The 22,161-nt window shown below is 40.1% G+C and overlaps 1 protein-coding gene across 2 annotated transcripts in view; it reads left to right on the top strand.

The window, feature by feature from the left end:
- DSCAM (DS cell adhesion molecule) overlaps window positions 1–22,161 on the top strand; it is a 774,401-nt gene that overhangs the window by 476,027 nt on the left and 276,213 nt on the right. For both annotated transcript variants that reach the window (XM_023559109.2, XM_064279473.1), the window contains exons 9-10: window positions 5,123–5,242; window positions 13,988–14,161. In XM_023559109.2, coding sequence (XP_023414877.1) covers window positions 5,123–5,242; window positions 13,988–14,161 — 294 coding nt within the window. The remainder of the gene's footprint in view (window positions 1–5,122; window positions 5,243–13,987; window positions 14,162–22,161) is intronic.

Here is a 22,161-nt window from a genome sequence, read left to right as displayed (position 1 = left end):
AGAGGGAGGGAGGGAAGGAAGGAAGACAGAGGGAGGAAGGGATGGAAGGAGGGAAGGAAGGAAGGAGGGAGGGAAGGGAGGAAGGAAAGAAAATAGGAAGACAGGCAGGAAAGAAGGTAAGGTTAGTACGAGGAATGGCAATGAGGTAGGAAAGGTATTTTAGGTAGGATGGTCAAGGTAAGCCTTTCTGAAAGGGTGGTTTTTGAGTAGAGACCTGAATGAAGTGAGGGAGTGGATCACATGCCTAACTGGAGAAAGAGTTCTAGGCAGAAAGACCAACAAGTACCATGACCTTGAACCAGGAGTGAGTTTGATGTGTTCAAGGAATAGCAAGACCAATGTGCTCAATATTCAGTAAGCAGGGAGGAAAAGGTTTGAAATCAGAGATAGGCATTTATTCTGGGCTTGTTTTTTTTGATGATTTAGTAGAATTATTCTACTACTTTAGGGGCCATTTCCAATTGTAATTACCTTGCTTACAATATGTCAATGGTATTTCCCATGGAAACCTCTTCAATCCATTTTAAGTACAAACCTATGGATTATAGCCAAATTGAAGGGAAGAATTATAGATCTGGTATAACTGACATTCTTCCAGGGGAAAGAGAAGAGACTAGTTACCTTGCCCATTTAACAAGGAGTTTCTTGCTCTCAGCAGATGAATTTAAGCCAAATAGTGTGTAGAATGCAAATGACTACAGATTTACCTTTCCCCCTGGGAAGAGCAATTCTGGAATGATGTCTTAAACTTTGCAATGTGCCCTTGATGTTGATTGATCAACTTTAACAGAAACCCTTGCTTTATATAATCTCCAGCATTTTTCCTAGAAATAATTTTCTCACCAAGAAATACACCCCATTATGATATTATTTTAAACATATTTCATTTTGTGCAATAAATTTGCCTTAGAATACCATTTGAATTAGATAAAATTATTTGCTAGTTCAGAAATATCCTAGAAACCCACTGGCTATGTAAATGATTTATTTCATTTGCAAGTTGGGAACTTTGTTTGTTAAGGATATGCTAAAGCTAGACATACTGGCATTTAATAAAGTAACCGACACTCAGACAGCACGGCAACATCTGCCACCCACTGTTCTGAGCACTTTTCTCGTCTTAATTCATTTAATTCCTGTTACAATCCTATAGATAAGGAAATTGAGGCCAAGAGATAACGTTCTGTGATTCGATAACTTTCACAACAACATCCAGCTGGAGGTACCAGAGCTGGAAATCAAACCCAGGCGTTGAGCTCTCTGGTCTACGTGCCTGACCGTCAAGCTTGGTTGCCTCTCCATGTGTAACACTTTCTACATAAAGCTGAGCTAGAAAATTAAAACGTTCTGCTCCGGAAACACGGCAGTGAGTTCCCATCTCTTGCAGCCTTTTGTGTCTTCATATCATTTTCTCCTCCTTGGTTGTTTTATGACCAAAGTGATCCCTGTGGCTTATATCATTTCAACATGCTTCTAAGCCTCTTGAGGACCTGGACCCTAACTCTATCCTTAACCCATTACTTGTGGTGTCTGGAATTCCAGAGTCTCTGTGGTACATAGGCTCACCTCTTTGTCTTAAAAAGAAACCTGGATATTGCAAAGCAGACACGATTCGCCTTATAAGGAATTGTGGAAAGGGGAGGAAGAATGCTCACATTCGCTAAGTGTCTAATATTTGGTGGACATAATCGCGTCTTCTCTCATGTAATTCTATGACTGTGTCGTTGAAAGTCTATCCCATAATTAATCACTGATCTGCAGGGATGGATTGGGGAATGGTAACAGCTTCAGATGCTGCATATTTCATCAAGGATTTGTATCTTCTCTTTAAGAGAAGACTTGAAGATTCTTCCAATCACAGTAACTTAACATGAAACCATTGCTTTCTCTAATTTACAAATACAATGCAATCCCAATCCAAATACCAACAATATTCTTTAAAGAGATGGGAAAACTAATCATTAACTTTATATAGCAAGGGAAGAAGCCCCGGATAAGTAAAGCACTATTGAAGAAGAAGAATAAAGCAGGGGGACTCGCACTACCTGACCTCAGAAGCTACTATACAGCTACGGTAGTCAAAACAGCCTGGTATACAAAGACGGACACATTGACCAGTGGAACAGAACTGGGACCCAGATGTAAATCCACCCACCTACAGTCATCTGATCTTCGACAAGGGCCCAAAATCCATCAAATGGTGCTGGCAAAACTGGATGTCCATCTGCACAAAATGAAACAGGACCCATACCTCACACCATACACAAAAACTAATTCAGAATGGATCAAAGACCTAAATACAAAGACAAAAGCTATAAAGTTCACAGAAGAAAAAATAGGATCAACGCTAGAGGCCCTAACACATGGCATTAACAGGATATAAATCATAACCAACAATACACAAACTCCAGAAGTTAAGCTAGATAACTGGGACTTTCTAAAAATTAAACACTTATGCTCATCAAAAGACTTGACCAAAAGAGTAAAAAGAGAACCTACAGACTGGGAAAAAAAAATTGGCAATTGCAAATCAAACAAAGGTCTAATCTCTAAAATCTGCAGGAAAATCCAACACCGCTGTAACAAGAAGACAATCCGATTAAAAAATGGGCAAAGGAAATGGACACTTCACCAAAGAGGACGTTCTAGCAGCCAGCAGATACATGAGGAAATGCTTGCCATCACTAGCCGTTAGAGAAATGCAAATCAAAACCACAGTGAGATACCATCTTACCTGACATCACTGGCACGAATAAAAAAAAAAAACGGGAAATAACAGATGTTGGAGAGGCTATGGAGAGATTGAAACTCTTATGCACTGCTGGTGGGAATGCAAAATGATATAACCATTTTGGGAAACGATATGGTGCTGCCTTAGAAAGCTAGAAATAGAAATACTATATGATCCAGCAATCCCACTCCTAGGAATATATCCTAGAGAAATAAGTCTCCACACATATCGACATATGGATACCCACGTTCATTGCAGCATTGTTTACAATAGCAAAAAGAAACAACCTAGATGCCTATCAACAGATGAATGGATAAACAAACTATGGCACATATGCACGATGGAGTATTACGCAACGATGAGGAACAATGATGAATCTGTGAAGCATCTCACAACTTGGATGAATCTGGAGGGCATTGTGCTGAGTAAAATAAGTCAATTGCAAAAGGACAAATATTGTATGAGACATGGAACTCATGAAAAGGTTTACACACAAAAAAGAAACAATCTTTGATGGTTACAAGAGAGGCAAGGGGTGGGGATGGAAAAACACTAAATAGATAATAGGTAAGTGGTAACTTTGGTGAAGGGTAAGACAGTACACAATACTGGGGAAAGCAGTCCAGCTTGTACAAAAGGCAAGGTCATGGATGCTCCATAGAGACACCAAAACTCCCTGAGGGACAGAATTGCTGGACTGAGGGCTGTGGGGACCATGGTCTCGGGGAACATCTAGCTCAATTGGTGTAACATAGTTTATAAAGAAAATGTTCTACATTCTACTTTGGTGAGTAGCATCTGGGGCCTTAAGAGCCTGTGAGTGGCCATCTGAAATATTCCATTAGTCTCACCCCTTTGGGAGCAAAGGAGAATGAAAAGAACTAAAGATAAAAGGGGAAGAATAGTCCAAAGGACTAATGGACCACAACTATCACAGCCTCCACCAGACTGAGTCCAGCACAACTAGATGGTGCCTGGCTACCACCACTGACTGCTCTGACAGGGATCACAATAGATGGTCCTGGACAGAGCTGGAGAAAAATGTATAACAAAATTCTAACTTACAAAAAAGAAAAGCCAGACTTACTGGCCTGACAGAGACTGGAGAAACCCTGAGAATATGATACCCAGTCACCCTTTTATCTCAGTAATGAAGTCACTCCTGAGGTTCACCCTTCAGCCAAAGATTAGACAGGCCCATAAAGCAAAACGAGACTAAAGGGGCACACCAGCCCAGGGGCAAGGACTAGAATGCAGGAGGAGATAGGAAAGCTGGCAAATAGGGAACCCAAGGTTGAGAAGGGAAAGTGTTAACATGTCGTGGGGTTGTTAATCAATGTCATAAAATAATGTATACTAAATCTTTAATGAGAAACTAGTTCTGTAAACCTTCGATTAAAGTACAATAAAAAAAATTGCTGTCTCTTGGTAGGTATGTTTAAGCAGGGTACATGTGTACATTTTGGGTAGGGATGGATCTTTCCAGCATCTTACAAAACTCACCAAATAAGCAATTACTCAATAGATGTTTCTTATAGGTACACTATAGAGTCATTATGATGGATTACTTCAACTGGCCCCCAAAGTCCCCCTTGGGTCCAAAACGGTGCTGACACCAGGAATGATGTGTCCTTCTCAGATTTTTGGAAGAAGTTCAATATTGTGTTGTGTTCTTTGTTGCCTTTAAAACCAAAACACTAAACCAGTTGTCATCAAATCGATTCTGACTCATCGTGACTCTATGTATGTCAGAGTAGAACTGTGCTCCAAAGGGTTTTCAGTGCCCATTTTTTGGAAGTAATTCACCAGGCCTGTCTTCTAAGGCATCTCTGGGTTGGGTTGAACCACCAACCTTTTGGTTAGCAGCCGAGTGCCTAACCGTTTATGTTACCTTATAGAGGGTTCCTATTAGTTCTCCCTCCATCTCCTGCTAAAGAAAAAAATAGAGGTTAGGAGCATCACAGACCCAAGAGGAATACTTACTTATCCTAGAAAATTGCTCTGTAAGGAGCACATATATGTTCTATCTGTTCTTTAAATAGTGATTGTAATTCTATTTTCTGTAGAGAAAGTTCCTAAAGACCTCCTTTGATAACATAAATGAAAAACAAAATGTCACCTTCCTGTGATTTAGTCAAACTCCTACTCTCAGAGGTCCAGTTTTCCCCAGTGCAAAATAACTTCCATCTACATGAGCTCATTGATATAAAAATTGTCCACACCAAGACTTTCTCCTCATTTGCCCCGAACTGCAAACCCTGATTTCATTTTCTCATCTATGTAAAACGTTCTGTGTATTTTGAGATTCGCTAGAATTCTTGGATTTCTTAAGTACACTTTTATTAACTTATGGTCTTGTCTGAATTGCTGGTGATGTTTCTCTCTTTTCAGTTCCCCCCAAGTTTGTGGTTCAGCCCCGGGACCAGGATGGGATTTATGGCAAAGCTGTCATCCTCAACTGCTCTGCTGAGGGTTATCCTGTACCCACCATCGTGTGGAAATTCTCTAAAGGTGAGGAGTTGTTTGATTTGCTTGTTATCTGCCAAACATATGTGATGTTATAAAGGATAAGATAAGCACTGGTGTCCTTTGAGGGATGTTTCTGGTAAGGAAATGCATCTCCATCTCTTCCGGGTCTGCCATCTCACGTATACCATGCTAGAACGTGGAAGTGTCTCACATATACCCAAGCTAGAACACAGAGGTGTTTTTAATCAGACCACAAAAGCCTCTGTTCTTGTATATTGTGCCCTTGGAAAGACCACAAAGGGAGGTGAGTAGGTTATTTGTGTATTTTATTTCAGCAGCTGGGAAAGTGTTACCTTGCTCATGTGTGTTGAATATCCATGGTCTGCTTGGAGACTACTGCAAACCCTCAGGTATGGAGACACAAGTGTAATTTGTCGGAATTTCCCTTTGAGAATTATTTCCCTAGTATTCAGATATATGGGATTATGTGGTTTTGTTGCCAGGTGGAAAGCCCAGGTTCTGCTTGGCATGACTTGTTGCAGCCAATAGACAAGAGGCAGAGGTGGGAGATTAGAAAGGCATCTTTATTTCATTGTGCAAAGAAAGGAGCAATCAGGGCTGCTGCCTCCAAGACTGCTTGCAGGCAGCTTGGGGAAGTGGGCTTTTACAGGGTACACACAAGGAAATGCAAATTCATTATGAATATTCAGGATTGACCTTCATGCAGGGGCTCAGGGCTTGGGGACCAAACCAAACCAAACCTGCTGCCCTCCAGTCAGTTATGACTCGTAGTGACCCCATAGAGTTTCCAAGGCTGTAAATCTCTACAGAATAAGGCTGCCACATCTTTCTCCTGTAGAGCCTCTGGTGGTTTCGAACTACCTACCTTTCGGTTAGCAGTCAATCGCTTTAACCACTGCACCATCAGGGCTCCTTAGGGCTTGGGGATGACTATGTATTTTCTCTAGACAAGGGTTTGATTCTCTGGGAGGGAGGAAGAGTTGATTTTCCTTCATTAGCATGTTAAGCCTTCACCTAGAGGTGGAGTGCTTATATGTATTTTTCACTTAATGAGCTAATAGGTCACCTAAAGTGTTAAGATGGTGTAGAAAACCTGTTAAAACCAGTTGAGGTCCACTATGGCTGTTCTGTGGTTATCTCGCCAAGGACAATTTCAGAAGAATGTGTGGCCTATTCTGATTGGTGTAGGAGGATAAGCCAGAACAGGTGTCTCCTAGAAGGGTTGGGCTCTGAGGCCATATGCCTCAGTTTTAGAAAATTAACGATAAAATTAGTGATAGTTTTATATACCTGGCTGCCTTAAAATGTACAAATTGCATGTCATTTCCCTGGTATGCTTGCTTTAAAAACAGTCAGCCCACCCAAACGTCCAGTGACCTATCGTGAGTGTTCCTTGTATCCTGATTTCACTGTTTTCACTCCTAACCTTGCTTCCTTTTCAAAGGCAGAGCAGCATTTTCTAATTTTCTGCTAATGATGTAAACATTACATAAATAGAAATATGTCATGTGGAAATAAATACTAATGGTGGAACCATTCTAGATATTGTTAGAAATAATTTATCTTGATTGTATCATCTTCTCCAGGAAAGCTTCCTTAACTGTGTTTGTGAAAATCTTGGACGTTCTTTCTTTTCTCATTCACACATTTTAATTTCCTGCCTGCTGCTGCCAGCTCTGCTGCAGGACTCCTTCTGGGCCTCTCACTTTCTTCAATGGTACAGCCCTTGACCTTGTGTTATTGTACTTTTAGTGGTTCCTCACCTCCTCTTTTTCTGCTTCTACTCTTTTTGCCTTTTCTCCTTTTTGGTTCTTTCTTCCTTCTTCTGTCTGCAAACCTCTGTGTGGTTGGCTATGTATATAAGAACTCTACTGTTCAATTTCATTGCATGGCTCTCCCCCCAGGGCCACAAACTGACCAATACCCTCTCCATAGGCCACAGTCACTTTATATGCATAAGTATGTCATTCATTTGCATAAGTATATTGACCAATCCCTGCAAGGTGGGTAAAAAAGACCAATCACGGGGCAGGCTGTAGCCCAGGCCAGACAAAAATTATCAAACCATTCAAGCTGTTTATAGCTTACCCTGGGAATATCAATAAACCTGGAAAAAAGTAAGCAACCCTCTAGGGTAGAAAACTAGGGCAAAGATAAGTCCTCAGGGCTTAAGGGAAAAAGCTCTCAAGCTGTTTTTCCAAAGAACCAAGGGAAAAGACCACATAAAGAACTCATTTCACCAGAAGTACTATAAACCCTGTAGCAATGAGCATCCTCGTCTATTAATTCAGTGTGCATCTGCTTCATTACTTTCCTGAGATAAATTCCTGGAAGTGAAATAGGATGACCACCTTTAAGGCTCTTGGCCTGTACTGGGCAAGGGCCCTTTAGAGAATATTAAGGCAATTTACAAGCCCACCAGCAGTGTAACTGCACTCTTGACAACTGAATAGGACCTTTCTTTCCTTCCATTTTTTTTTTTTTTTTAATTTTTGGATTGTAATGGGTGAAAGTGGCTTCCTGATTTCATTTGCATATTAAAAACACTAGTGATGTTAAAAATGGTTTATCCTGTATTTACTGACCATTTCTATTTCCCCTTTAGGGGATTTCTTATTCATGTTACTTACACACTTATTTCTATTTCTTTCTCATTCGTAGGAGTGATTTACATAGATTTTCTTTTTATCTTTCTGTGTATTGCATACATTTTATTCTTTCTCACCATTGACTTTGAAAATTAATTTATAGTAGCTTTTTTAATCTTTAATTTTTTATATCAAGAGTTAAAGAAAAATTGGAAATTGCAAAACATTTTAAAATGTTAAATTCCTCCCATATAATGCCACTGAAAAGTAACTGCTCAAAAATATTTACAGTAAACATTTTTAACTAGCCTTTCATGGCTGTCTCCATGCAAATATATACTCATAGATATAAATATAATTTTGGTTTTTAGACAGAGAGAATGGATATTTAGAAAGGTGACTAGGTGTCTCCAATACTATTGTTGGATATTGTGTTTGTATTTCTTCCCAGGTTTTCATTGTTTTACAGTGTTGTAATGACTTCTGTCACATTGATCTTTGTGTATGTGTTCATTTTTCCCAAGGGAAAAATTTCTGTAAGTAGAATTTCTTACATAAACCATTTTTGTAACTTCAAATACATATTAACAATATCCCAGCATTTTAATTGTTTACACATGCAGCTGTGATTTGCAATAACACCTGTTTCTCTAGAACCAAAATAATATTGGGCATTGTCTTTGTTACCTGTTGCTGCTGTAACAGAAATAAGCAAGTGGATGGCATTAAGAAAGAGAAATTTATTTTCTCACAGTCTATTAGGCTAGAAATTCAGATTCAGGGCATCAGCTCCAGGGGAAGGCTTTCTTTCACTGTCGGCTCTGGAGGAAGGTCCTCGTCATCAATCTTCCCCTGGACTAGGAGCTTCTCCATATGGGAACCCTGGGTCCAAAGGATACGTTCTGCTCCCAGTGCTGCTTTCTTGGTGGTATGAAGTCACCCTGTCTCTTTACTCACTTCTCTCATATCTCAAAAGGGATTGACTCAAGACACAATCCAATCTTGTAGATTGAGTCCCCCCTCATTAACATAATTGCTGCCTTTCCCATCTCATTAATATCATAAAGGTAGGATTTCCAATGTATAGGAAAATCACATCAATCACAAAATGGGGGTAACCACACAATACTGGGAATCACGGACTAGCCAAGTTGACACAGTTCAATCTATGACAGGCATTGTAGTTGTTTTTAATATTTCTTCAACCCGTTAGAGGATATTATGTATTATTAATTATGCAAGTAATAAAAATATCACTTAAGAAAATGTAACCACTGGTCTATATGTTGGTATTATTCATTTGGAGTCAATTTTTCCAAAAGCATGATGCACCCACTTACTACGTAGATTCAAGTCATTTTTTATTTAAGAAAATCCTTCTTGTATTTTCTCTCTAAATTTTTGTTCTTTTTCATACTTTCTGTTTTCTTCTTTGAAGTCTCAGTTATGGAGCCATAGGATTTTATCTTCTATAGCTGTTATTTTCTCTTCTATAGCTGTTATTTTCTCTCTGACTTTTTAAACTCATTCCCATTTTACTTGATTTTTTTTTTCATTTCTATTCTCTATGACTTTTTTCCCAGTATTGTGTCTGATTTCCTTCGTGCTCTCTCCAACTTTGTCTCCATTTCTGTGATTTTATGTTTTCTCCTTCTTTCTTAAGTTCTGCCAACTAACGTTTCACTCTTTCTTGAGTTTTCATTTCATAGGCATTTTATTCATTATTTTTACCTGAATTATGGTATCATTTTTCTGGAGAGATTTCTTCACCTGATTTTTTTTTTTTTTCCTCCCTATTTCTTTTCTCCATTCTTCTTATACTACCTTTGCTAGATCCTGGTTTCTTTTTGATTGCTCCCATTGGAAGAAAATTCATATCCCCAGAAAGAGATACGTCATACAAATACCTGATTTTTCTCTTAACTCTAACTTGGCTGACTCTAAGAACCAAACCAGGTACAGGGAAGCTCTTGCCCCAAACCAGCCTGTGTGCACTGTTCCCACTGATTCGGTTTTGTTCCTCAGGGGGTGCCACTGCCATTCACTCTGCAGAATCTGCTGCTGTTGCTGAGATCCACAGCCATGGCCCAGCTTCCCCTGTCTTTCTGCATGCACCTCTACTCAGTCTACGATGCTGGTTGCTCTTCTACCTATTTTTTTGTGGTTGAGATTTTAGCTATTTCCTGATTTCATCAAAAATATGGTTTGAATATTCTGTTCCTTTCCTTTTGCTTTTGTATGGTTTCTGAGAAGAAGTGTTGGTTTTGTGTTGATGTCTTCCAACTGACATATTGTTCATACAGAAAGCTTTCTTAGATTTGGAACTCGTTTTAGGAAAAGAAATAAAATGGGAATCTAGGAGAACCCTCAGTGAAGGGAGTGAGCTGTGAGTTCAAATTACAGCCACACCACCATCTGGCTGTGTTATTGTAGTATAAACCATTTAACCTGCATGAACCTCAGCTTCCCCTTATGTGAAGTGGATACAATAAGGGGATTAACATGATACTTTAGTAAAATGAATTATAGAAAGCATTTATTATGGTTTGTGGCATGTTGCAATGAGTCAAGACACGTTATTTATCATCATCATCATTGTCATTATCACTAGTTCACATGGTTAACCAGTTGTCCTAGAACCATTTATTGAATAGCCCAACCTTTTCCAACAGATGTGAAATGCTTTATTGTTTATGAAAAAATGTGTGTATACTGGAGTCTGTTTTTTAGCCTTCTGTCTGTTACACTGTGTCTTGGTCATCTAGTGCTGCTATAACAGAAATACCGCAAGTGGATGGCTTTAACAAAGAGAAGTTTATTTCCTCACAGTAAAGTAAGCTAAAAGTCCGAATTCAGGGTGTCAACTACAGGGGAAGGAAGGGTTTCTCTCTCTGTCAGCTCTGGAAGAAGGTCCTTGTCCTCAATCTTCCCATGGTCGAGAAGCTTCTCAGGCGCAGGGACCCTGGGTCCAAAGGATGCACTCTGCTCCTGGTGCTGCTTTCTTGGTGGTATGAGGCCCCCAACTCTCTGCTTACTTCTCTTTCCTATTATCTCTTAAGAGAGAAAAGGTGGTTCAGGCCACACCCCAGGGAAACTCCTTTTACTTTGGATCAGGAGGTGACCTGAGTAAGGGTGGTGTTACAGTCCCACCCTAATCCTCTCAACATAAAATTACAATCACAAAATGGAGGATAACCATACAATACTGGGAATCATGGCCTAACAAAGTTGATACACACTTTTTTTTTTTATGGGGGGAGCATAATTCAATCCATGACACACTGATTTGTCTGCTCCAGCATCAATAACACACTTAATGAGATTTCTATTTTTCAAATGTATTTTAATATCTGGTACAAAAATATTCCCCTTGTTTTTCTTTTTCAAACATTTCTGGCTTTCTTGCATGGAATTTTGTTTGTTTCTTCTAGATGAATGTTAGGATAATGTTATCAAGTTCCAAAAAAAAAAAAAAAGTGTCTAAAATTTTGGACATTGTAATAAACTTAAAATGTGGAAAACATTGGTATTACTAGAATATTGAGTGTATACACATTTTTTATAAACGATAAAGCATTTCAAGTCAGTTGGAAAAGTTGGGCTATTTAATGAATGGTTTTAGGGCAACTGGTTAATGGTGAGCTGATGAATACCAGTCAATAAATATCATGAATAGTCCTCCATTTAGCTAAATGACCATTAATAGTTTTATTGAGTCCCTGGGTGGTGCAAATGGTTAACATACTTGGCTGCTAACCAAAAGGTTGACAGTTCGAGCTTACCCAGAGACACCTCGGAAGAAAGGCCTGATGATCTACTTCAGAAAAATGAGCCATTGGAAATCCTGTAGAGCACAGTTCTACTCTGACACACATGAGATCATCATGAGTTGGAATCAACTGGACAGCAACCAGTAGTAGCGGTGGTGCGCAATGGTTTCATAGCTTTCTTTCCATAGGTCCTTGGTATTTAATATTTATGTGGCTACTTTCTATAGTTTTCTTTGATCCCCTTGGTTTCCTGGTTAGAAAGGTGTCACATGTATAGCCAGGCTGTCCAAGTCCCTTTCTTCATCCAACAAGGCAGGGAGAGGCTGCCCTTAATATAGGGGAGCTCTATTTTCTTCTACTCTTTAACCCTGGAGAGGGCTCTGATTGGGATATGGTCCTCTTTTCCCTGCCTATTTCTCTCTAGATTGCCTTTCTCCCTGCCTTCCATCCTGAGTCCTTCCCGGGAAGCCTTAGCAGAGCCTTTCAAGGCCTGCATCACGTCCTCCTGTTGTAGTTGTTAGTTGTCATAGAGTCAGCTCCGACTCATGGCGACCTCATGGATAACAGAAGGACATGTTGCCTGGATCTATGCCATCTTCATGTTCTTTGGATGTTTGAACCCATTGTTGTGGCTATTCTGTCAATCTGTCTCATGGGGAGTTTACCTTGTTTTTGCTGACCTGCTTGCTTTACCAAGCATGATGTCCTTTTTTAGCAATTGGTGTTTCCTAATGATGTGTCCAAAGTAAGCGAGCTGAAGTCTCATCATCTTGGCCTCTAAGGAACACTCTGATTGTATTACCTCTAAGACTGGTATGTTTGTCATATTCAGTATTCTTCACCAACACCACAATTTGAATGTGTTAATTCTTCTGTCTTCCTTTTTCATGCATGAGGCAGTCAAAAAGACCATGGTTTGGGTCAGGTGTACTTTAGTCCTCAAAGTGACATCTTTTCTTTTTAAAACTTTAAAGAGGTTTTTTGCATACCTCCTTTCTCACCTGATGCCTCTTTAGGAGAGAGGCAGGCTGCCTAGGTCTGTCCAAACCACCATCTTCCCAGAAATCTCCTGAGACCTTCATGCTCTGTTTTATTATTTCCAAAAGAATTATTTTCAAAATACTTTCATATATATCTCCCACATGAAGCATTTTGCATCTATGCCATTATATCCTTGAGTGTAAGCACTCTGAAGACAGAGTGCTGTCTCAGTGCCAAGTACAAAGAGCTGACTTACTTATTTAAGTGACGTTAAATAATATTAAATATACCATTAAATGATATTGAATATACCATGTACTTCCAGAAGAATGAACGAATCTGTCTTGGAAGAAGCACAGCCAGAATGCTCCTTAAAAGAAGGAAAGATGGCGAGGCTTTGTCCCATATACTTTGGATATATTATCAGGAGGGACCAGTCCCTGGAGAAGGACATCATGCTTGGTAAATTGGAGGGTCAGTGAAAAAGAAGAAGACCCTCAACAAGATGGACTGACACAGTGGCTGCAACAATGGGCTCAAGCAATTCTGGATTGCGTCTCCATGAGGAGTTGTAAAATGGCCATGTTTTGCGATATGTTAGCAGACCATCCGTCACATATGTTCACTGTGGTGGTAGAATTTTAAAATATTATAAAACAAACCACATACGATAGATCAAGCTAATTTAAAAATTTTATTTCTAGCTTACCACATAGTGCCATGTATCTACTCTTGATGTCATCTGTCTTTCTTGCCCCTGATATATTATTCTTCAATGCAACAGTTTCTGTCTTCCTAGTTCCACGATTATGAGGATGGCGCAGGACCAGGTAGTGTTTCATTCTGTTGTACATAGGGTTGCTATGAGTTGGAATGTACTCTGTGGCACCTAACAACAACAAACAATATTAATAGCACATTGTGTGTCTAGACTGAGATATGACCATACTTAGGGGAGAAATCTGTGTTACTGGTATTCTCTTTGTAGCCTTCATTGTGTGCTGTGAACAAGGTCTTCCACTGCCGTGTCCTCAGAGCGCTCCTTGTTTCCACGTATATTAAAGCCCTGGGAACATAAGGAACGCTTTTAGTACCACAAGAGATGTCTACTTCTGTGTTTGTTCTACTGTGATTTCTTGAATAATTTATAAGCTAGTTAATATTCATCAAATTTGGCTTTTTATCAGGAAATGATCTATAAGCTGTCTTTATCTTAGAGTTGAAAATACCATCCTTTTAAATGAATTGGTTCTCTTTAAACAAGAGTTTTAATGTTGGGGGAAAATTTGGTATATTCCACAGCTGTCCTATATGACATAGGTTAAATGTCCATCTCTTCTCTTTATTAGTCTGGGTGAACTAGACTCATTGTCTTCACCTAGTTATTTGTGTTTGCACCACTGTTCCTCTTTTTTATTCTATTTCAGGTGCTGGGGTTCCCCAGTTCCAACCAATTGCCTTGAATGGCCGAATCCAAGTCCTCAGCAACGGGTCCTTGTTGATCAAGCATGTTGTGGAAGAAGACAGTGGCTACTACCTCTGCAAGGTCAGCAACGATGTGGGCGCAGACGTCAGCAAGTCCATGTACCTCACGGTTAAAAGTAAGAAAAGAAGAATGCTTTGTTTTACCTCGGCAGGTCTTTTTTGGCTTGGGTTTTCTGTTGTCTGCATATACCTGTTTAAAAACACACATGCACACATGGGTTTGCCATAGCTGGTGTTTGAAGTTTTGCTCTCCTAGAAAGAAATTGGAGAGAATGGTAAAAATCTGGGCTCTTCCCATCTAGGGTGTGGAGCCACACTGTCCTCTCCCTTCAGTGCCCTTGGCCACCGGTGCAGGCTGTGGGCAGCTCAGCAGATGAGTAGGCCTCCACCTTTAGCGCCCATGTTTCTGCCATGTTGATTATGTGGTGGAAAAGTCTAATACATGGTCTCAAATGTGTTTCAGAGGTCTAATTTTCAAGGATTTCATTATTTGCAAGCTGACTTGTCCATAGATTTCTTTTTGAAGATCACTGAAATTAAGCAACTGGAAACCCCATTACCAAAAACAAACAACAAATGGAAACAGGTCCATCACATTTATGGAAACAACAAGAGGGACCCTGTGCTAACAGTCCACACTGTTGACCCAACTTATACACTGGGCACCTTGAAATGCAATTATTTTCATACTTTAGTAACTAAACTGCCAAGGATAGGACGTAAAGGGCACTCAAATTTTTCTGAGAGCTGCTAATAATAGTTTTACATTTAGTTTATAGTGACTGGCTTATGTTTTCTTCATTTATATGATTTTCTATTAGATAAACTGTGATTTCTTATTGACTACAAGGCTTTGTTCAGGCATCCTCTTTTTCTTTTTTAAATCTGTTATTGGAAAGGATCTCTACCATACCATTTATTTGGAGTCTTGGGTTTAAAAGTGAATTTCAGTGATGTTTGTGTGTATGTGTGTGATGTTTCAGGACTAGCCACACAAAGACACAAAGACTAGTACCCATCCTAACTTACCGTAAGTTGGATGTTTGTAACCTGGGGACTGCCTGTACATACTTTTGACCCCAAAATTCTATTCTCTGGAGGAACTGAATTTCAGGAACCTGAAGACAAATATTGATATCATTTAAATCCAAAGCTACAATAGTTAGTTTGGAATTTATAAAATGATAAAATATTGACAAAAACCAGGAGCTGAGAATCAATGTTGAGCAACGCGGGTCCTTCCCCACCCCCGGAAAGGAATATATTTTGAAGTTACTTTAATGTATTTTAAATTCATCAAACATTTATCTATTCTACAAATATGTATCAAAGACAACTCTGTGCAAAGCTTTATGAAGGATACAAATACAATCAACCATGGATCTTATCCTCATGAATGAAAAAGCTTGTTTTGTCTTGGAAGGGGAGATAAAAAGGAAAAAGGTTGTTGCTGTTGTTAGTTCCTGTTGACTGGATTCTGACTTGTGGCAACCCCACGTATTACAGGGTGGAACTGTTTCATAAGATTTTCTTGGCTATAATCTTAAGCAGGTCACCAGGACTTTTCTTCCACAGGACCACTGGGTGGGTTTAAACTGTGAGCCTTTAGATTAGTAGTCAAGCACAAACCATTTGCTCCACCTAGGAAGAAGGCAGTAGCTACTAATTATGAAAAATTATGAAGCCAGGTAAAAAAATAATAGGTGCCACATATCTGCCTTTCAGTGGATAACAGATTGTCAACTTGGGGGAATTGAAGAAAGCTTCATGGAAAAAACCTTGAAGGATGGTTATAATTTAAAAATGCAGAAATTAAGTTTTTCCAATCTCCTCTTGCCATAATTTTGCACTAGGTGCTGGTGTATGCTGTAGGGGGAGGTGGGCTACGAAGATGACTGAGACATGGCCTTACTCTTAATGAGCTTCCTCTCTCCTGGGGCAGTTGGATATGTATGTGTCCAGCTCCTGTCAAAGATCATGCGCAAAGGTTACCATCTGGCACAGACACTGAGGGCTCACAGTCGAAGGCGTGATTTTCTTTTGTAGAATCATCAACTGTAGAATGTGAACCTAGGGCATTTGAATTCAGTCTCAAAGGATGAAAGCATTCCAGAAGATAGAGTTGTCCCTTTGCCATGAGACCAGAACTACTTGATTCCCAGCTAACATTACTGAAAGTTTTGATCAAAGATTCTTCGAAAGAATCCTGATCAAAAGGGGGAAAAATAGAGACCAGAATTTCAAATTCTCATACAATCAAGATTTCCTGGAGCCACTGGGGCTGGATGAGTTTAGCTTAATTAGTAAAGAATGTCTGCCTTGAGCATATATGTGATTAAATTTACAACAGCAGGAATAATTTGGGAAAAGAAGGTGAGAATGGTTCTTCACAACCTGAAGAATATAACCAGTGTCACTGAACTGTACATGTACAATTGTTTAATTGGATTAACAAAAAAAGGCAGAGTCGTTGAGGCTAGATAGGGGCATTCCATAGGACGGGAACAGTGAGAGCAGGTACATGAAATTAACACATTCGAGGCGACAGATAACTGTCTGCTAAAAGTTGCATGGTACACGGAGGAGATAAGAGAATGAAGCATTTAAAGTGAGGGTTTTTCAAATAGAAATGATTCTCAGAGTTGGCCTAATTTTAGATGTTCTCAACCCATGCAAAATATGCGTAGAAATGGACATTTAAATCATGGTTCATTTCAGCAGTCCTTAATAACCCAGGGGTGGTTTTAAAATGACTTGAGCTTCACACTTGTGGTGTTTCTAACTTTTAAAAAGTAAAATATTTGAAATTCTGGAAAAAAATGATAATAAATAAAAAGATAGTGTGAATACAGGATGTATTGAAGAGCTTAGGGTTCCCTAATTCTGATACCATTTAAAAAAATTAATTAGCAAACAATGGGGGTTGTTTTTACTGTTCTTTGTATATTTTGTTACCATACTTTAAGTGTATAAAAAATTGACACACCAAGGTTGTGCATATAGCAGGTAGTGGACAATCTGGCATTTGAGGTAAGGCTATTTTACTAATAATATAGAGAGGAGACGAATTAAGATCAGGGGAAGCAGGGTGTGTTGATTCTAGTCTGACTTGGGCAGAGCTGGCTGCCCTGGCCATTGCTTTGCAGCTGCTGGACTGCCCATTAGCACCTGACCAATCAGTTCTTATGTCCTGACAGTGGTAATAGGATTATACCTGGTTCTGCAGCTGGGAAAGCTTGGGGCTCTTTGTTATCTAATATTAAGAGTCTTATATCATACATAGGTTTCTTAATATTTTATTTTTATTTTTTACAGAGGATTGAGGGATATACATTAAAATGTAGACACACGTATCTATACACACACCAATCCCAAGTGTCTTCCATGGTAGCAAGAGTTACTCCTCTCTTTTAATCTCTTAATATGGTCCTAACAAACACATGGCAGTCCTTGGTTGGCACAAATGGTTAAGTGCTTAGCTGCAAACAAAAAGGTTGGCAGTTCAAACTACCTTGGAAGAAAGGCCTGGCAATCTGCTTCAAACAGATGACAACCTGGAAAAACCTTAGAAGTGCAGTTCAACTCTGACACACAAGAGGTCACCATGACTCAGGATCAAGTTAATAGCAAACATTTTTTAAACCTATGCATGCACACACATACACACTCCACATACCATACAAATTCAAAGCAAACCATTACAAATGATGAAGAGAGGTACCTATTCAAAATGTAAGGAGCCCTGGTGGCCCAGTAGTTAAGTGCTTGGCTGCTAACCAAAGGTGTTGTCAGTTTGAAACCACAGGCTATTCCATGGGAGAAAGAACTGGCAGACTGCTTCCGTAAAGATTTACAGCCTTGGAAACCCTATGGGGCAGTTCCGCTCTCTCCTGTAGCTGTCGCTCTAAGTCAGAATCTACTGGATGGCAATGTGCATTTAAAATGCAGCAGGCCAGTAAGGCAGCAAAACAAGGACACCCGCTCCCCTCATTCCCAGCCAACCACTGAGAAAAATATTGGTAAAATAAGGACAAAGACTCCTCTTCCCCTTTTCCCCAAATAGTTGACTACAGTCTTTTACACACTAAACAATTTGTCAGTGTTGCTGAAATGTATTACACAAAAATGCTAACGTGGTAATCCCCAAGGGAAAATTCTTTTGGAGGGAAAGGAGTCTGATATGTCTACTTTTACGTCAGTGAGGTACATGAAAGGCACTGTAAGCTGGGCATGAGAGGGGTGAGCACGTAGGATGTAATCAAAACGAAAAAAACACAAAGTGGCGAAAAGACACCTGGGATTTTGCTTCTGGCACTGCCCCTTCTAAATTATGTGACTTTGGGCAATTTGCTTAACCTGTCTAAGCAACAGGAAGGCTCATGTCTACCTGACAGAGTTATCATGAAGATTAAATGGGATAATTTGAAAATACATCGTAAAATGCAAAATACAGTGACTGGTTTCATATGTAGGAGAGGGAATCCCTAGATCGTGCAAATGGTTCATACACTCAGCTGCTAACCTAAAGGTTGGAGGTTCGTATCTACCCAGAGGTGCCTGGGAAGGAAGGCCTGGTAAGCTACTTCCAAAAAATCAACCATTGAAAGCCCTATGGACTACAGTTCTACTCTGACACACATGGGGTCCCCATGAGTCAGGACTGACTGGACAGCAACAGGTTTGGGTTTTTTGTTGTTGTTGTTGTTGCTGTTGTTGTTTGTTTATGTTGGAGAGAAAGAGAAAATATATACTGATGGTGCTGAACACAGGAGCACATTCTGTAAAAGAAAATTAGACGGCCTTAGGGCAGGAGGAAGAAAGCTGAACATGTCTGCCAAGGTATGTGGGGAGGTGTTTTCATCACCCTTATAAAGGCCATCCATAGGTTATCTTTGGAGTGATGCATTTAGAAACTCCGATGGCCTGTATCTTTTTCCAAACCCTGTTTTTTTTTTTTAAGAATAATCAGTATAGTGTTTGGGAATTTCAAACTGTTTAAGAAAGAAAATTGCTTTGCCCTGTCCTAAATAAAAACCTTAAGTACTCTACTTTTTCTATAAAGTTGTTAAAAAAAAAAAAAAAAAGTACGCAGCAAATATTCAAAACTTGTGGTTGCTGTTGTTGGTTGCCGATGAATCCGCTCCACTCATGACGACCCCATGTGCAGCAGAACGAAATGTGGCCCAGTCCTGTGCCAGCGTCATGATCCTCGGTGTGTTTGAGCCCATTGTCATGGCTATTGTGTCATTCCATCTCATTGAGGGTTTCCCTCGTTTTCACTGATGCTACACACACCCTTTACCAATTCTAAATTTAATGGGGAAAATTTTCTGCCTGATAGGTGTGTCAAGAAATTAAGGCAGTTTCTCAGGTTAAGACCCCAGCCTCGAAGGATGGTGGGTGCCGGGCTTAAACACATTTTAAAGACCAGAACTCTACAGACAATATGAGTGCTTTAGGTGGGACGCTGGAGCCCATTTCCAGCCTGGGAAGTTTTCTTCCTGCTTTCAAAAAACACTGCTCCAACAATAAAGTATTTAGCAATGAACCCTGCCTTGCCCCTTTTTGATGTGAGACGGGAGGCTTGGGTAAAGAAGAGAGCAGGAAAACAAATATGGGAAGATCGTGGAAAGCAATCAGTGGGATGGAAAAATAATTGGTGCCGACTTTGTGGATATTCAACCTAATGTTACATTGTTATCTCACTTCTAGTTCATCTTTTTAGCAAAAATCACCCCCAGGAATAGAGAGTCTCAAAACATTAGCTAATATTTCCTGCCATGGCAGGAAAAAAACTGAGGGAGCAGGCTTTTGTTTTTCAGTCAAATTTAGCCTCAGGTTATAACATCCTTGCCCCTTGTCCCAGGCTGATCCAGCGCTTAGGACAGGCCTCTCCACCCATAAAACCAGTTGTCATGGAGTTGATTCTGACACATGGTGACTCTGTGTGGTCAGAGTAGAACTGTGCTGCATAGGGTTTTCAGTGGCTGATTTTTCGGAGGTAGATTGTCAGGCCTTTCTTCCAAGGCACCTCTGGGCGGACAGGAATCTCCAACCTTTCAGTGAGCAGCTGAGCATGTTATATGTTTGCACCACCAAGGGTCTACTGGGGGCCTGGGGAGTGTGATCTTTTATGGTAAGAAAATAGTTCCAAGAACTGCTGGATCTCTCAGATGGATGTGCTGCTCTGAATGTTTCCCCCAGGCATCAAAATGCCATCATCCCCCCTCCCAACTTCCTGCCGCTGGCCAATCTGAACCCCTACATTCCCAGGAACACTGGTTTCAGTGTGAATCTGTAACTCACAATGACCCGGCAGCTCTTCCTTTGTGGCCACTCTGCGGAGGTCTTTTCTGATCCGTGCACGCAATGTGAAGGAACATCCCTCATCAAACCAGAGCAGGGGCTTCCCTGGAGGCCGGTTAGTTTTTGAATCTAAGGAAAGCCCCTGGCTTCTGGAGCAAATTCACAGGCTCCTATCCAGCCTTGGCCCTTCTCTTTTCCTCAGGCCGGGCAGGTCCCTGGGTCCCTGTGCCCAGACGATCTCTGTGCAACCAAGTGTGTTAACCATTTATACCTCCCAGGGACTTCAAAAGCTGCTTCTCCACTGTTATTTTAATTCTGAGAGCTTCTAAACCAAGGCTTCCAAACCCGAACTGTGGCTCATGGGCCTCAGTAATTTATGAATCACCTTGTAAGGGTTCTGGGACCTTGAAATTATGTGCAAAAAATGTATGCATTTTCCTGGGAAGAAACACTGTATCCTTTATTATATCCTCAAAGGGATCCATGATGCTAAGATCAAGAACTACTGTCAACTCAGGGTGACCCCTGGATTTATAGAATAGAACTGAGTTCCATAGAATTTTCTTGGCTGTAGTCTTTATGAAAGCAGATTGCCGGTCCTTTCTTTTGCAGCACCACTGTGTGGGTTCGAATAGCCAACCTTTTGGTTAGTGGTTGAGCTAAAACCATTTGTGCCATCTGGGGACCTTATACCAATAAGAGCTATAATTTATTCTAAATATTTTACTCATTTTATCTCATTTTTAATGAAATTATACATGACTTCCTTTTATGTTTGCCAACTCTTCTGCTATGCCTTTCTGTATTAAGCCCATGCACTGAATCGTTCAATTTAGTTGTTTTTTTTTCATTTATTTTTAAGTGTTCTCTATTTCTTTGCTAACATTTCCCATCTCTCCACTTATTATGCAAGTACATTTATTTACATCCTTAGATATATATATAATAGCTTTTTCAAGTCCTTGTCTGCTAATCGCAACACCTGAGTCTTCCGGTCAGTTTCTATTGTTTTTTTTTTTAAATCAGCTTGGTTAACATTTATTTTTCCTGCTGTTTGGCATGTCTTGTAATTTCTTTTTTTGACTGCACATTATGAATGATACATTGTAGAGACCCTGGATTCTGTTATATTCCTTCAAAGAGTGAATTTTGTCCTGGCAGACATTTAATTGGCTGAACGTAATCTCCACAATCACTCTTTCTTTTTTTTTTTTTTAAATAATTTTTGTTGAGCTTTAAGTGAACGTTTACAAATCAAGTCAGTCTGTCACATATAAGCTTATATACACCTTACTCCATACTCCCACTTACTCTCCCCCTAATGAGTCAGCCCTTCCAGTCTCTACCCTCCCATCTTCCCTCCAGACAGGAGATGCCAACACAGTCTTAAGTGTCCACTTGATACAAGTAGCTCACTCTTCAGCATCATCTCTCTCCTACCCATTGTCCAGACCCTTCCATGTCTGATGAGTTGTCTTCGGAAATGGTTCCTGTCCTGGGCCAACAGAAGGTTTGGGGACCATGACTCTGGGATTCTTCTAGTCTCAGTCAGACCATTAAGTCTGATCTTCTTATGAGAAATTGGGGTCTGCATCCCACTGATCTCCTGCTCCCTCAGGGGTTCTCTGTTGTGCTCCCTGTCAGGGCAGTCATCAGTTGTGGCCAGGCACCATCTAGTTCTTCTGGTCTCAGGATGATGTAGTCGCTGGTTCATGTGGCCCTTTCTGTCTCTTGGGCTCATAGTTGTCATGTGACCTTGGTGTTCTTCATTCTCCTTTGATCCAGGTGGTTTGAGACCAATTGATGCGTC

The sequence above is a fragment of the Loxodonta africana genome, chromosome 2 (genome assembly GCF_030014295.1).
Source record: "Loxodonta africana isolate mLoxAfr1 chromosome 2, mLoxAfr1.hap2, whole genome shotgun sequence".
Lineage (NCBI taxonomy): Eukaryota > Metazoa > Chordata > Mammalia > Proboscidea > Elephantidae > Loxodonta > Loxodonta africana.
Note: the sequence above shows the minus strand (reverse complement) of the source record. Positions and strands in the feature narration are given on the sequence as shown.